We start from the raw sequence: 13,333 nt of genomic DNA, 5'->3' as shown, positions 1-13,333 counted from the left end.
GCTCAACTGACAGTATGGATTTGCTCAAATTAATGTTTCAGCTCCTAATGCCGTTATATTGATTTGATACTTTTTGATGTGAAACAAGAGAAACGCTATCGTGTCGCGTGATACTATTCGACACGGTTTTCGAAATTACCCTTGAGACTTAAACGGTGCAGACGTCTTAGTAACGTCTTGTAAACGTCAATTACGGTCGAGATACGATGTAAAAAAGACATCTAAAAGACATTCTCGTTTGTAACAATCAATGTTTAAAAGATGTGTTTAAAACGTTTATACTAAGTTACTAGAAGCCTTTGTGTTACTATTAGGCTGTTTAAAAAGTTTCAATAAAAAAAAGCAGCCAATATCCAGATTTCGAAAACGAAAGAAGGATTAATAGAATATTGCAAGCTTGCATCATGTTTCGTAGAAGACATAATGACTAGAATAAAGCATGGTTCATAGAACACAGATGACAGTTTACGAAAATGAACGACGAAGTTATTTATAGACAGAAAGTCGTATGTAAATCGGAGCGAATGTATTGCAATATAAAATACTGTGTCAGATCGATTGGAAAAAAAAGAATTTCTAATTACGAGTCTTCGAATGATTATAGCGTTATACAAGGTAATGTAACATTTATGAATGATCGTAGATGAGAATAAATATCACCGTAACGCCACGTCATAGCATACGCGAGCACGTAGATGTGTATCTGCGCAGAAGCACATCAATAAAACTCACAGCTGTATATACGGAACAAAGAACCCTCGATAGATTTCATTTGTACGCAGAAATATATGTTTGTAGAAGAAACATAACCATTACGTATTCGGTAAATTTATCTTCATAATTAACTTAAATCAATTTAATATTTTTTACAAGTAAATCCACCGTTATATTCATAATCTTTTCTTAGATACATACTTCAGGAGTATAGTACTTACTCCATTTTTATAATTTTAGTCATAATTTATTTAATTTGGATTTTTAACCTATTAAGAAAATAAATGAAGCATACAATTGGTAAACTACTTACATTCAGGCAAATATGTATAATTGCAATAATTATTATGATATAAAGCTTCTTAATGATTCGCCATTTCAAATCTGATATTGCAATTATTATAAACTCATGTAGTTTAAATATTTTGACCTCACTAACATTTGTAAATCTTAAATCGATAAAACTACACCATTTTTACGGCCCTGAGAAGTATTTACTCCCTCCTTTGAACGTTTCCCCCTACTTAAAGCATAGTGATTCAGAAGCATACATACATCAGTGCCAGTAGATCTATTGCGCATACCGGTGAATGAGTTACTGTGTTCCCGTTTCTATATTTTACAAACTGTTGCATCAAATACTGTGAGTATATAAATAATAATACAATTAGTTAACAAATATGTCTAGTAATTGAACAAGTATCTCTTTAACATATTTGAATGTAATATCAATAACTTTTGTATCCTTTCACATGAATATATTTGTGTAATTACTACAGTTCATAATAAATTATGTCAGTGCTCGTAGGATTTCTATGTATATTTATATATTTAATAATTTAGATGTAGTATTTAGCAGATGAGAGCTTTTTAAACAGAGTCATTATTATTTTACCAATTATAATAATCTTTATTCTTTTATCCATCTAACGCTAATCGATAATAAATCTATGGCTTTAAGGCAGATAATTAATTGTTAAATTACTTGTACAATAAAATATTAATTCTTATTATAAGCAATATTTCTTACGTAATACGATTGTTATTGATTGCATACGATATATTTGAAAAGAAGCTTGAATGTTTTATGATAAAGATCAATATCTTTCCAGTACAAGAAGGCTACCATTTTAATTCTATATTTGTATTGCCATTCGGAGGAATATCCGAAAATATTATATTTTACATAATGAAAAACTTTGTGGAAATTTCAAAATTACATACATAAAATTTATCAGTAGTTTTCTTTTTGTTCACGAGAAATTGTTAAACTTTCTAAAATCCGAATTATTAAATTATTATTATATAATATATAAACATAATTACTTGTTCATTACTTAAACAGCCTCTAGCTATATAGTTAATTTTAATAGATTCTTCTTTATAGTAGATGAATCATGAATTATGCTCATAATCTTCTGACAAGTTGAGTACTATACTGTGGTTTAACATTATATGACTCATTTTTATTTTTTTGTTATTGACACACCAGTTGTTTACAATTAATACTTTTATGTGTTGCACATATTGCAATTATGTAAATCTATGTGTAAACAAAGTAATATGCAATTAAATTTTATTGCAAAATAGTACATTCAAATGTTGATTTAATTTTGCATGTTTTTGATTTTTTGTTACATATGTATTTATAATTGTCACAAAATGCATTAATATTGAGCACTATTAATATAACTTACTATACAATTATTAATGGTCTGTTATACTTTTCAGAAAAAATGGCAGAAGCCAAAGATAAAGATGTTAAAGGCAGTGTCGCGTCAGAAAGCACGCCTCATCTCGAAGTAATTGATCGCGTGAAAAACATTCCTGTTGTACACTCGGCAATTGAAAAAACAGAATCCACATATTCTTATTTGAAAGGTTCAAACGATTTAATCAATTGGGTATTCACTAGTGCAGAAACTGGACTTAATTATGCAACTGCTACAGCTGCACCTTATACAGCACCTTTGGCTAAAAAATTTGAAGACCAAATCTCAGCTGTGGACCAAAAATTGTGCGAGGGTTTGAACATTGTGGAACAAAAAGTACCAATGATGAAGCAGCCTCCAGAACAAGTAAATATACATATTTAATCAAGATTTTTTAATATTTTTTCTGACAATATTAAATCAATCATAATGTTGTATTTCTCTCTCAATGTACCCTAGTATATTCAGTTAATTTTACTTTATAATATATTATCGATTTCTTATCATTCAATATCAGATATAATTTAAAAATGATTGTATTAATATACTGTACTAACTACAAATTTTATTTGAAAACAATGATAAAGTAACCCAAATGATGTATAATTAAAATGTAAAAGTTATCCTTATTGACTCCATATTTTGTTTAATTCTTAATAATGATATAGAAAATATCTTGTACCAGAAACATGTACGCAAATCCGAAATTTACGTAACTCGAGTCAACGTCGAAGTGTACATTTTAATTGATATGCAAAATTATTTTACAACCATACCTCTTAAACACAGGATATTAAAGGAAAGGAGGGAATATTATTGAGAAATATTTTTTGCCCATTACAGATATACGAAGCAGCTAAGGCAGTAATGAGCAGTTCTTTGCAACCAACTATGGAAAAACTTCACGCTGCAAAAGAATCAGCGACTCAACAAGCGTCCACACTCAAAGATATCAGTATGGTAAAGGCTAACGAGTTATTAAATACACAATATGGTAGTATGGCTGTACAAGGCGTGGACAATACAAGCGTCCTCATTAATGGTCTATTGGATCGTTACTTCCCTCCAGTCGCGGGAGAAGCAGACACGCCAGGTATATTTCCTAAATAACTAACAAGAGATCTATCATTAAATTCTACAAATATACATCAAATATTTATAAAGAAATGTATATATGTAAAATACGTGTTGCAGCTCCCGTATCGGCCGAAGAGAACAAAGTTCTCCATGCTGTACAAACAATCGGCCAATTATCGACGAAAACTGCAAATCGTGTTTTCCATTCAGTGGCAGCACAATTAAGGACTATAAAGAAAGAGGATCTGTCGGCATACATAACAAATGTTATATCAATTCTCCACTTAACACATTACTTGAGTTTAAACGAGAAACAGGTCGATAATAAAGAAGCACAAAGTGCAGCTGGTGAGAAGAAAGGGTAGAATTAGAACGATAAAATCTATTATTGGTAGTTGCATAACTATAAAGCATTAATATTTTTGTACGTATTTCATACAACTCGGGCATCCTGTTATTGAATGTATCAATGTGTATTTTTATATGATAGACATTGTGTAAACATTGAAAAAATACATTTTTAATAAAACTATAGCGATTTACAAATCGATAAAGTTTCAAAAATATTTCTTATTCAATTTTTAAAAGAATAATTATGAAAGTGTGTCATATTTGAAATCACACCTTATTGGAAGACTATGTGTATAAATGAATAATTAATGTGAACATGATTATTGAGACTACTATCGGATAAAAATATTAATAAATTAATTCTAAACAAATTTATAGTCATGTAAAAGGTTCAAAAATATTTCTTTTATATATTTCGTCTCCCTCTAAGCAAAACTTCTAAATTCGCCTTTGGGCTTTGCCAAGAATTTAATCCAAAAATTCCTCCATGCAAGATATTTTGCTTTCAAACGAAGGATTAATGTATTATGAAAATAGGTTTGACCTCGTATAACCCCAGAACTTCGTAAAGTACAATTTGGGAAATGCAAAACTGAATAGAACATATCTATCACGAATAATATACCTTCAATGAAATATTCATTTCTTCGCAAATTCGTTCAAAAGCAAAACCTAACTTGTAGCATCAATTAAACGGATCAGTTGCGTTTCTAATATTTTTTTTAATGTTGTTGCAAATTTCAATCGCAATATTTCAAGTGCATACTTATTCTGCAAATTATTATCTACTTATACGTATAGTATTGTACCAACACATTTGCATACATTGCCCTTTTCACCTTTCTTTCGCAAACCAGATACATTATCAACGACATATACAAATCAGTGAATGTGTGTATTAACAAATATACAAGATCGTTCAAAGTAAATGTCAGTAAATATTGTTAATGGAAACATTATCGGTAAAGTGTTTCTCGATTCTCGACATTTTAATTTCAATATAATTTATACATTATTGTTTCTCAATCAATTTTAATACGAAAGGAACAACTGCTAAATATTTAGTGCATAAATTCAAGAGAAACGACGAAACTTGATCCCTGGATGCACGATTACGAAACTCTGACCTCACCAACAAAATCGATGATTATGATTTCAAATCTTGTGAGCACACAACTGATTTAAAGTTTAAAGTAATTCAGTTTAAAAAGATGCAGTACTAGCGTACTAAAGCTATTTTTTTAAGGAATAACGATATCGCGTTATAAAAAATGTGAAAGGCTAATGATACTTCATAGAAGAAGAATAAATAATTTAAATCGCGATTGTTGACTGTCGAGTAAATAAATTCCAGAGTGAAATGACTCAGAGATCAAGGTGCACAGTTTGTTACTGAGTGAAGCAACATAGAACAAGTAAGTACCTTTCTTCAAATAGTAATAATTGTATCATATAACAAATAATTGCTTTTCTTTGTTGTGTAGTGGTTGTTTTGATATTGTAAATACTTCATATTTTTGTCCATATGTTTAGTAAGAACGTTTGACAAGTGTTGCTATGTTTTTACACTTTTCCATTATTTTTCAGAAACTTCTAGTTCAATTTTATAATTTGAAATACTATTTAAATCACAATTTCAATTCATTTTCGAAAGTGTAGTATTCTAATATGTATTGTAGGTTTTCTGTTTATAGTCAGAATTTTTGTTTTATCTAAAATAGAGGATCTTACTGTTAACTATCAATATGGAAGTAGAATTAATGGATTATGATTATAAAATGCAAGCTATTCAGCGAGCTCGTAAAATACCAAGTGTGAACTATTTATGGGACAAATCTACAAAAGTATATGATCGCATGAAAGGAACAAATATGTTTACTCATTGGGCATTTGATGTAGTGGAAAATGTTGTAAATAATGTACTTGAAAAATCATTATTACTAGCTAAATTAATGGAGAAGCCAATTTATACTCTTGACAAAACACTTTGTCAAGGGCTTGATTATGTAGAAGTAAACCTACCAATAATCAAGGAGGAACCAAATCAGGTATATAAATTCTAACACTTATATTTAATACTGTGGTTATTTGTATAGCTCAAACATTTCTTCATTAAAAGAAAATTATTTATATTCATTGTTTCAGATTTTAAACCGTACCAAGTCAATTGTTTTTAAACATCTTCGACCTGCTGTTAAAACATTCACTGATTTAAAGCAAGAAACTAAACATAAAGTTAGAGCTATGACATTACTTACTTATTACAAGGTTCATTACTTTAGGGTGTATAGTTGGCAACAGGCAGATAAAGTCATGTCGACTGAAACAGGAATTAGTATTTTAAAGACTGTGGATAGTAGTACCGATCTTGCTGAATTAATGTTGGATAAATATTTACCTGCAACATATGAAGAATTCTATACAAATGAAACAGGTAAGATGGTATTTTTGGTACATTGAACAAGATAAATTATAAAAAAATCATTTTGTAACTAAAACATATTCTCTTTATTTATACAGAAAAACTATGCTGTGAACATGTCAAACTTCATCATACTGTGGAAAAACTGAGTGAATTTAGCTCTCGTGTTTCTCGACGTATTTACTTCGCATTAATGGACAGATGGCGACATATGTACAGAATAGGAATTCTTATTCTGATTTTACGTACAATTATTATTCTCCAAGCAATTCAATTTTTAGGATTAATATTGTCCTTTGTTTTTAAATTGTTCAATGAGTACTTTGGTTTTTGTTTGATTGAGTTCAACAATGATATGATGTACTTTAAAAGTAAATAAGTATGCATTATTCATACACGTATGTTACAGGCATCTTCGTGTACTTTGAAACAAATACGTACACGATAATACGAACAATTTCAGATGGTAAATAAAAGTTTGATGTTATTGTATTTAATGGCAATATAGTTATAAAATAGAATTTTCTTTGTAAAATATAATGAATTTTTTGTACCCTTTCCGTCCGTAAAGGGTTAACATGCTAAGTCGTGTCGCGTCGTTACTCAAGTGCAATAGCCGTCAAACGATCTTCTTATTTCGTAGACAAAAGGCAACACGCGAATGACATAAGTAAGTCCGTTTGGGAAACATAGGTAAGAAACGAGAAATTACAGTGTGACGCCGTCCTATTCCCTGAAGCTACGCTGTGCACAGCTTCTGGGTCGTTGGTTATCACGACTCCTTCTCAAAGGCTATTCGTTGCCTAAGGTTCATAGTGTTTGGATACACCGGTGTCGTGCGAACGCGATTTAAACCCATGAAAATGCTGCTTAGAGCTCGGGGCAGTTCCAATTAATCCGCCACGTTGTACGCGATATTAGTTGGATGTTGACAGTGGGCTCGATAAAATCTCTCGACAGCTTGTAGCTAGCTCCCTTATTATTCATTAGACTTTCAGGTACAGTCAGCTTCACCTGAAAGAGAGAGAGAAAGAGAAAGAGTGGAAAGAGTAAGACAACCGTCTGAATATCTTACACGTCCTTCTATTCAATAGAGGATGTTTGAGCTGGAGAACTCGTTCAGTAACGTACGCGTCTAATTTGTACACTTACGTACATTTTTTTTACACTTTTTCGACAATTGAACACTGGATAAAGAATATAAATATAAAGTAGATAACCGATTGAGAGTTGTTTGGAAAATTTTATAAATTTCCTTGAGAAACTTTAGATAAAGTTTTAGTTAGCTGCGACGACACACGGCCGTTTTGTACGCAACGCGAACTTAGGATTTCAAAATAAAATATTCGTCGAGTTAGTGAAAGCAAAAAATGTATTTTTAACAAAATAAACTTTACTATTTGATGAGGTACAGCATCTGGCAAAAGACAGTGTCTTTTATTAATATTCGGATATTTTTATAAAATTAAATTTTGTCATTATTTGGGTTTTCGTTTATTATGTAATAATCTATATGCTGTAAATAAATCAAATTTATATTTTTACTAACTATAATGTATATTTCATTATATTGCAAGGCAATAAATTCAATAACACTGTTGTAGCAATAATTTCTGATATAGCATGGTATCTGAATATTAATAAAAGTTACTGTATATAAAATGTATACTATATATACTTTTATACTATAATAGACGTATAATTTAACAATACAAATAATTTAACAACTGTGAACATACTTCTGGTAATCCTCCCCCTCTCTCTCTTTCTCTCTCTCGCAGTTTATTTAAAATTATATATAAAAAACACATAAAAAATATTAATATTAAACACAGTATAAAATATGATAGATAAGAAGATGTCAGTTGAGACGGCCCTGGGATCAAGAGGTACCTATACGTGGATCGTCGTTTCAAGACATCGTGAAACATAGCCAATCAGACCCGCATTCCTTCAAACTGACATGTTCTCAGTAACGCATAGTACTTGGTTGGCAGGACAAGCAGGAAACCAGTTCCAAGAACTGGTGGGGATAGCAACCAGCCAATTTTTAAGGTATCACTATACATATACAGGGTGTTCGGCCACTCCTGGGAAAAATTCTAATGGGAGTTTCTAGAGGCCAAAATAAGACGAATATCAATTTCTTGACTGAGACTTCGTTATTAAAAAATTTAAATATTAAAATTTAAAAATTTCAAATTGTTTTAAAAAAATTATTTTTGGTTGCAGGGGTCAATTATAATAATTTTTAGTGAATAGACATACCCGCGAAATCCTGCGCATTTTCGAGACAAAAAATCAGCACGGGCGGAACTTTAAACGTTAATAACTTTTTAACGAAGCCTTCATCAACAAATTGATATTCTTGATTTTCGTCCTCTTTTGGCCTCTAAAATCTCCTATTACAATTTGTCCCAGGAGTGGCCGAACACCCTATAGTCCGCTATTTCATATTTTACATACCTGAATACTTCACGCAAGATTAATTCGGCATTCTGGATTCTTTTTCGCGATCTACTAGCTCTGTAATATTAGGAACAATTGATTGGGCCATATTTAATATTAGTCTTGATTTAAAGAATTTATGATTCGAGATTCCAGCTTTGTTTATAGATTTTGTCTGAGTTAAAACAGAACTCAATTGCTTGCAAATGTACGTGGAGCTAAACATCGTTATGATCCTTGCAGCACACTTGTGTAGCTGGGGAAATCTACATTGATTAAGGTTGTTGTAAAAGTCCAATAAATTGTGCTTCTGTTGAAATTTGTCTTTTAATGCCCTGTCACATTTCAAGTCTAATAATTCCAATTGTAGTTGAGGATCAGATATGACCACACGAATGTTAAATGGCGACTCTATTATATTCAACTCATCCATCAATTTAACTGTATCTTCACATTTAGTTTCGAAATCTCTCAGAAGATTCTGTAAAATAGTTTTGTGCCGTTCAAGATTTAAGGATGTTATTGTATTTAACTTGGTAAAGTCTGGAACACGTCCAAAATACAGAAGCTCTATCCAAAAGTCTAGCTGTATTCGAAACATCGATACATCGTGAGCATATTTCATAATTGAGTTCCCTTTTTCTTGCCAGGATGCATTCAGAATGTTCAGATGATCAACCACGTCGGACAGAAATGCCAAATCTATCACCCACGATTCGTCGTGAAGTTCCAGAACTGGTTGCTCTATCATATCCATAAATACTCGAATCTCCTCGCGGAGTTCAAAAAATCTGTTTAGGATTCTTCCACGACTAATCCAATGCACTTCTGTATGGTATGGCAGTTCGCCGTATTCGGCATCAAGCTCTTCCAGAAACATTATAAGGTCCCTGTGCGTTGCACCGTGATAGCGTATATAATTCATTGTCCGAACAATGAGCAACATTACATCATCCAAATGAACGCGTTTCGAGCATAAATTTTGCGGATCGACACTGTGACGTATTGCAATCACTTCGTGAGGAATTGCTAAATTTTGCAATTTTATTCGAAGACGGGCTACAAATCCGTTGTGTCTCCTCGCCATTGCAGGAGCTCCGCCAGTTGCTACAGAAACTAGTTTATCCCATTGTAAATTATTCTGTTCCATTACCTCTTCTACACATAAAAATACATCTTCCCCTGACGTGTTTTTCTTTACAGAGAAAATATCTAATAATTCTTCGGTGACCGTCAGATTTTTATCTACACCGCGAATAAAGATTGCAAGTAATGGTCCATCGGACACATCGGTACTTTCATCCACAGCTATCGAATATGCAATAAATGTTTGAATAATGTTGCTTAGTTGTTCGGTAACGTTGTTGGCCATTTCATAGATGCGACGTGTGATCGTGTCGTCCGACATACCGATGCACTCAAATTTGTACACTAGTTCCGGACACATTTCCTCTACCACTGAGAGCAAACAATGTTTCACGAAATCATCGTTCAGGAAACAGCACGAGGATTTTGCAATTTCTAATGCGATACGATAACTTGCCCGAAGTGCGGCTTCGTCAGTCGGGTTATTATCCACCTAGAAGCAAGATGCATTATGCCCCTAGATGTTTTAAACGAATTTGTGACATTAAAATGTTTCTATAATTAAAGAGAAACACCACTTAATGATTTCAAAAACAAGTAAAACAAATAGTAAAAGAATTGGTGAGATAGAGGTAAAAACTTCAATAATAGTGTATTTAACGAAGAGCGAGTGTTTAAAAAGAACTTAACAAATATAATCATAAGCTGATCATGGTTTCTCAGCTGATGAATGTATTAACATTGATCTATGAAGATTTGAGCAAAAAAGATTTTATGGAACGTTGGTTTAGTGGTTTCATGCAAAATAACAAAAGTTTAAATGTTTTCATTTGGAAATTACAAAATCAATACCAAGTTCTCATTATAGAAATCTTAGTTCATTTTGATATTTGAATATTTAGTGATGAAGCAAAATCTTTATTATTTATTGTGTTACCACTGAATATATAAATTGGACCAATAGTTAATAGAATACTATGAGACAGAACTTTTCCAATGTATTGCTGTAGTCAACCTCTATGCGCAAGAATCAACATACATGATAAAATTGTTACACAAATAAGTAAAAACTGCTACCGAAGAAGTTATATTTGCTGTAGGAATGTTATTTATCATTCTGGAAGACATGAGTTACGATAAGTCATAAAATGATCAATACTTATAATATATCCAATCGATTGGAAATTTGGTTTCTCTACCACTTTAGAGAAATACTTTGAAAACTGATCAGTTTTCAATAAAATTCACAAATGTGTAGTTTCCAAGAATTCTAACCTCTTTTATTTCAAACAGTTTATACTAGAGAAAAGTCGTGTATTGTATGACAATACAAAAGGAGCAGTGTCAAATATAAGGCTCATATTTTCTATATTTATTGAAATTTTATTATAAAAATTGTTACTAACATTCTCCAAAACTTATAGTTTCAATACACTGGTGAAATAAGACAGCCTTATTTTTGATCTTCAAGGTAATATTCCTCCAAACATTAAAATAACTTACTGCACTAAGTACGTCTTCTTTTGCGTCCATTAATTTGGACTTTAATCGTACAATTTCCGCGAGTCGCTCATCACCCGTGAACCGAGAATACTGCTTGGCATGGAACGTATTGTAATGTCGTTGAAGATTATATTTCTTCACGTGATTTAGGCTTTTCAAACACACTAAGCATCTAACGTTATGGTCATGCTCCGTAAAAAAATATGCTTTTTCCCATGAAGGGTTGAAATGTATAACAGATCCTACAGAATGTCGTTTTAGCATTGATGTTTCGGCCATGGTTATACTTAACACTTTTAATTTAAACTTCACTAGAACTATGTTAAATAAAATTAACTGTACAAGTTTCACATGTTATAGTGTATCAGATGAAATAAAGATAATAATGCGTCTTTTAGATTTGTAGTAAACAATAAATTTGTTTACATATATTAACCCGCGTGTTTCTTTGACCCAACCTATATGTCAGGTGGACTGCCTTCTTTCGCATGCGCGACCGAAAGCAGTAACGTATGTATGAATAGTATACCAATGTAGGCTCGCATTAGCAAAGTACCACAATGAAAAAAAACGTTGTAAAATATTTTTTACGGAAATACACGTTTTAAGAACCCCTGATCAAATTTTAATTATTGAAAAAAAAGAAATTTTTTTTTATTATTTCTATGTATGAGCGTACATAAGTATGTATACTATTTCTGATATCACTTCTGATATATCTGGCAACGTGTAACAATTACTTCTGATTTCTGTCAGACTCTGCTGGCCTCTGCTGACCACTGCTGGCTAACTTGAGTTAGTAGGTAATGTCATACAATTGTTTTACCCCTTTTTACTTGAAGTATAAGGTAAAAAGTACGAGGTACAAGATACGACTACATGTACTTTTGAATTTTCCTATAGACCTCCGCTGGCCTCTGCTGACCGCTGCTGATACTTCTGACAACGTATAACGATTACGACTGGCTACTGCCAGCCTCTCCCAGCCTCTGCTGACCACCGCTTATATTTCTGACAACGTACAACTATTACTACTGACTTCTGCCAGCCGCCGCTGGCCTCTGCTGACCACTGCTGACCACTGCTGACCACTCCTGATAATTCTCACAACGTATAACGATTACGACTGGCTACTGCCAGCCTCTCCCAGCCTCTGCTGGCTTCTGCTGTCCTCTGCTGACCACTGCTGATCACTGCTGACCGTTGCTGGCAACTTCTGACATGATACATATGTATTAATGTTTGTGTAATATTAACCAACGGCAATATATGATACAATTTCAAAGAATTCTGTGTTCTCATAATTTTTTACCTTTCTTTTCCTCTCCAAATCATTTCCTTAGTTATAAGACTCTGAAGTGGTTGCGTGAGAGGATAAGAATGGGTCTTAAATGCAATCGCAAAGTTCGCCTTGTACTCTTTATTCTGAAGGTGTTGTTCACTGGGTGTCGTGGCGAAGACTGACTTCTGTACAAAATAACTTTTTCCTTGAACTCTTTGCAGTCGCCTAATTGGTTCAACTGATGCGTCGAAGTTAACCAATTAAGCATCTTGCAATTCCGAAGTCACCGCCTACTCCTTGCGCCCTTGACGCGCTTTTTGGGAAAGGCGATGTGACCCGGTGGGGGTAGCTTTGTCGGCGGAAGTTTGGCAATGCAGCGGAATTTCCTCCAAGTCTAGGCCTGGTGATGTCACCCGCCGAGGGTCGCTTGACCTGGCGTTGCAGCCCTTCGGAAATGCATGGTTTATGACATGTGCAATATGCCACTGAGGCCGTTCGAAACCTTCGACGAAAAACATGCCGGCTAATAAAACTCGTAAGAAACGGCTTTCTCAAAAGTGGCCTTTTCGATTTTGCTTATCGTAAACCATGCTAGCACGCCAAATGTTTCTTTTGTTGTGCGAGTTAGCCGCTACAACTCCTTCGGAAGGCTGTAAAATTTTTGCCGCCGCCGGCGAATTCCTGAAAATGACGACATTTCTAAGAAATCCTGAAAATTTTTGGTAGCCCTGAAACTCC

General features: G+C 33.0%; 3 protein-coding genes across 6 annotated transcripts; 2 read left to right on the top strand and 1 right to left on the bottom strand.

Moving 5' to 3' along the window:
- Nucleotides 1-1,247: 1,247 nt before the first annotated feature.
- LOC122401172 (lipid storage droplets surface-binding protein 2-like) lies at nt 1,248-4,055 on the top strand. Its single transcript, XM_043403136.1, has 4 exons — nt 1,248-1,357; nt 2,446-2,792; nt 3,270-3,519; nt 3,621-4,055. Exons 2-4 carry the CDS (start codon nt 2,451-2,453, stop codon nt 3,866-3,868), a joined length of 840 nt encoding a protein of 279 aa, XP_043259071.1. The 5' UTR covers nt 1,248-1,357; nt 2,446-2,450; the 3' UTR covers nt 3,869-4,055.
- A 287-nt stretch (nt 4,056-4,342) lies between these two features.
- Nucleotides 4,343-7,015, top strand: LOC122401133 (lipid storage droplets surface-binding protein 2-like). 3 transcript variants are annotated; one of them, XM_043403088.1, is made up of 6 exons: nt 4,345-5,018; nt 5,101-5,269; nt 5,576-5,902; nt 6,000-6,288; nt 6,375-6,742; nt 6,920-7,015. In XM_043403088.1, exons 3-5 carry the CDS (start codon nt 5,600-5,602, stop codon nt 6,653-6,655), a joined length of 873 nt encoding a protein of 290 aa, XP_043259023.1. In that variant the 5' UTR covers nt 4,345-5,018; nt 5,101-5,269; nt 5,576-5,599; the 3' UTR covers nt 6,656-6,742; nt 6,920-7,015. The 3 variants fall into 3 exon arrangements, with proteins under 3 accessions (XP_043259024.1, XP_043259023.1, XP_043259022.1); XM_043403089.1 differs by having other exon boundaries at nt 4,343-5,269; nt 5,534-5,902; XM_043403087.1 differs by having other exon boundaries at nt 4,345-5,269.
- Nucleotides 7,016-7,204: 189 nt separating this feature from the next.
- On the bottom strand, nt 7,205-11,727 carry LOC122401132 (general transcription factor II-I repeat domain-containing protein 2-like). Of its 2 annotated transcripts, XM_043403085.1 has the most exons (3): nt 11,314-11,727; nt 8,743-10,303; nt 7,205-7,290 (listed from the first exon to the last, which is right to left on the bottom strand). In XM_043403085.1, the coding sequence occupies exons 1-2, from the start codon at nt 11,590-11,592 to the stop codon at nt 8,762-8,764; spliced, it is 1,821 nt and encodes a 606-aa protein (XP_043259020.1). In that variant the 5' UTR covers nt 11,593-11,727; the 3' UTR covers nt 7,205-7,290; nt 8,743-8,761. The 2 variants fall into 2 exon arrangements, with proteins under 2 accessions (XP_043259020.1, XP_043259019.1); XM_043403084.1 differs by lacking the exon at nt 7,205-7,290 and having other exon boundaries at nt 8,682-10,303.
- Nucleotides 11,728-13,333: the final 1,606 nt, after the last annotated feature.

The sequence above is a fragment of the Colletes gigas genome, unplaced genomic scaffold (genome assembly GCF_013123115.1).
Source record: "Colletes gigas isolate AHSC1104 unplaced genomic scaffold, ASM1312311v1 Colletes_gigas_Sc00022, whole genome shotgun sequence".
Taxonomy (NCBI): Eukaryota; Metazoa; Arthropoda; class Insecta; order Hymenoptera; family Colletidae; genus Colletes; species Colletes gigas.
Note: the sequence above shows the minus strand (reverse complement) of the source record. Positions and strands in the feature narration are given on the sequence as shown.

Excerpts from the sequence above, each read along its gene's own strand:
- LOC122401172 (XM_043403136.1), top strand. The coding sequence starts at position 2,451 with ATGGCAGAAGCCAAAGATAAAGATGTTAAAGGCAGTGTCGCGTCAGAA. Across the intron at positions 2,793-3,269 it reads TGAAGCAGCCTCCAGAACAA|ATATACGAAGCAGCTAAGGC; the intron begins GTAAATATACAT and ends TGCCCATTACAG. Across the intron at positions 3,520-3,620 it reads GGGAGAAGCAGACACGCCAG|CTCCCGTATCGGCCGAAGAG; the intron begins GTATATTTCCTA and ends TACGTGTTGCAG.
- LOC122401133 (XM_043403089.1), top strand. The coding sequence starts at position 5,600 with ATGGAAGTAGAATTAATGGATTATGATTATAAAATGCAAGCTATTCAG. Across the intron at positions 5,903-5,999 it reads TCAAGGAGGAACCAAATCAG|ATTTTAAACCGTACCAAGTC; the intron begins GTATATAAATTC and ends TCATTGTTTCAG. Across the intron at positions 6,289-6,374 it reads ATTCTATACAAATGAAACAG|AAAAACTATGCTGTGAACAT; the intron begins GTAAGATGGTAT and ends TTATTTATACAG.
- LOC122401132 (XM_043403085.1), bottom strand. The coding sequence starts at position 11,592 with ATGGCCGAAACATCAATGCTAAAACGACATTCTGTAGGATCTGTTATA. Across the intron at positions 10,304-11,313 it reads AAGAAGACGTACTTAGTGCA|GTGGATAATAACCCGACTGA; the intron begins GTAAGTTATTTT and ends TCTTGCTTCTAG.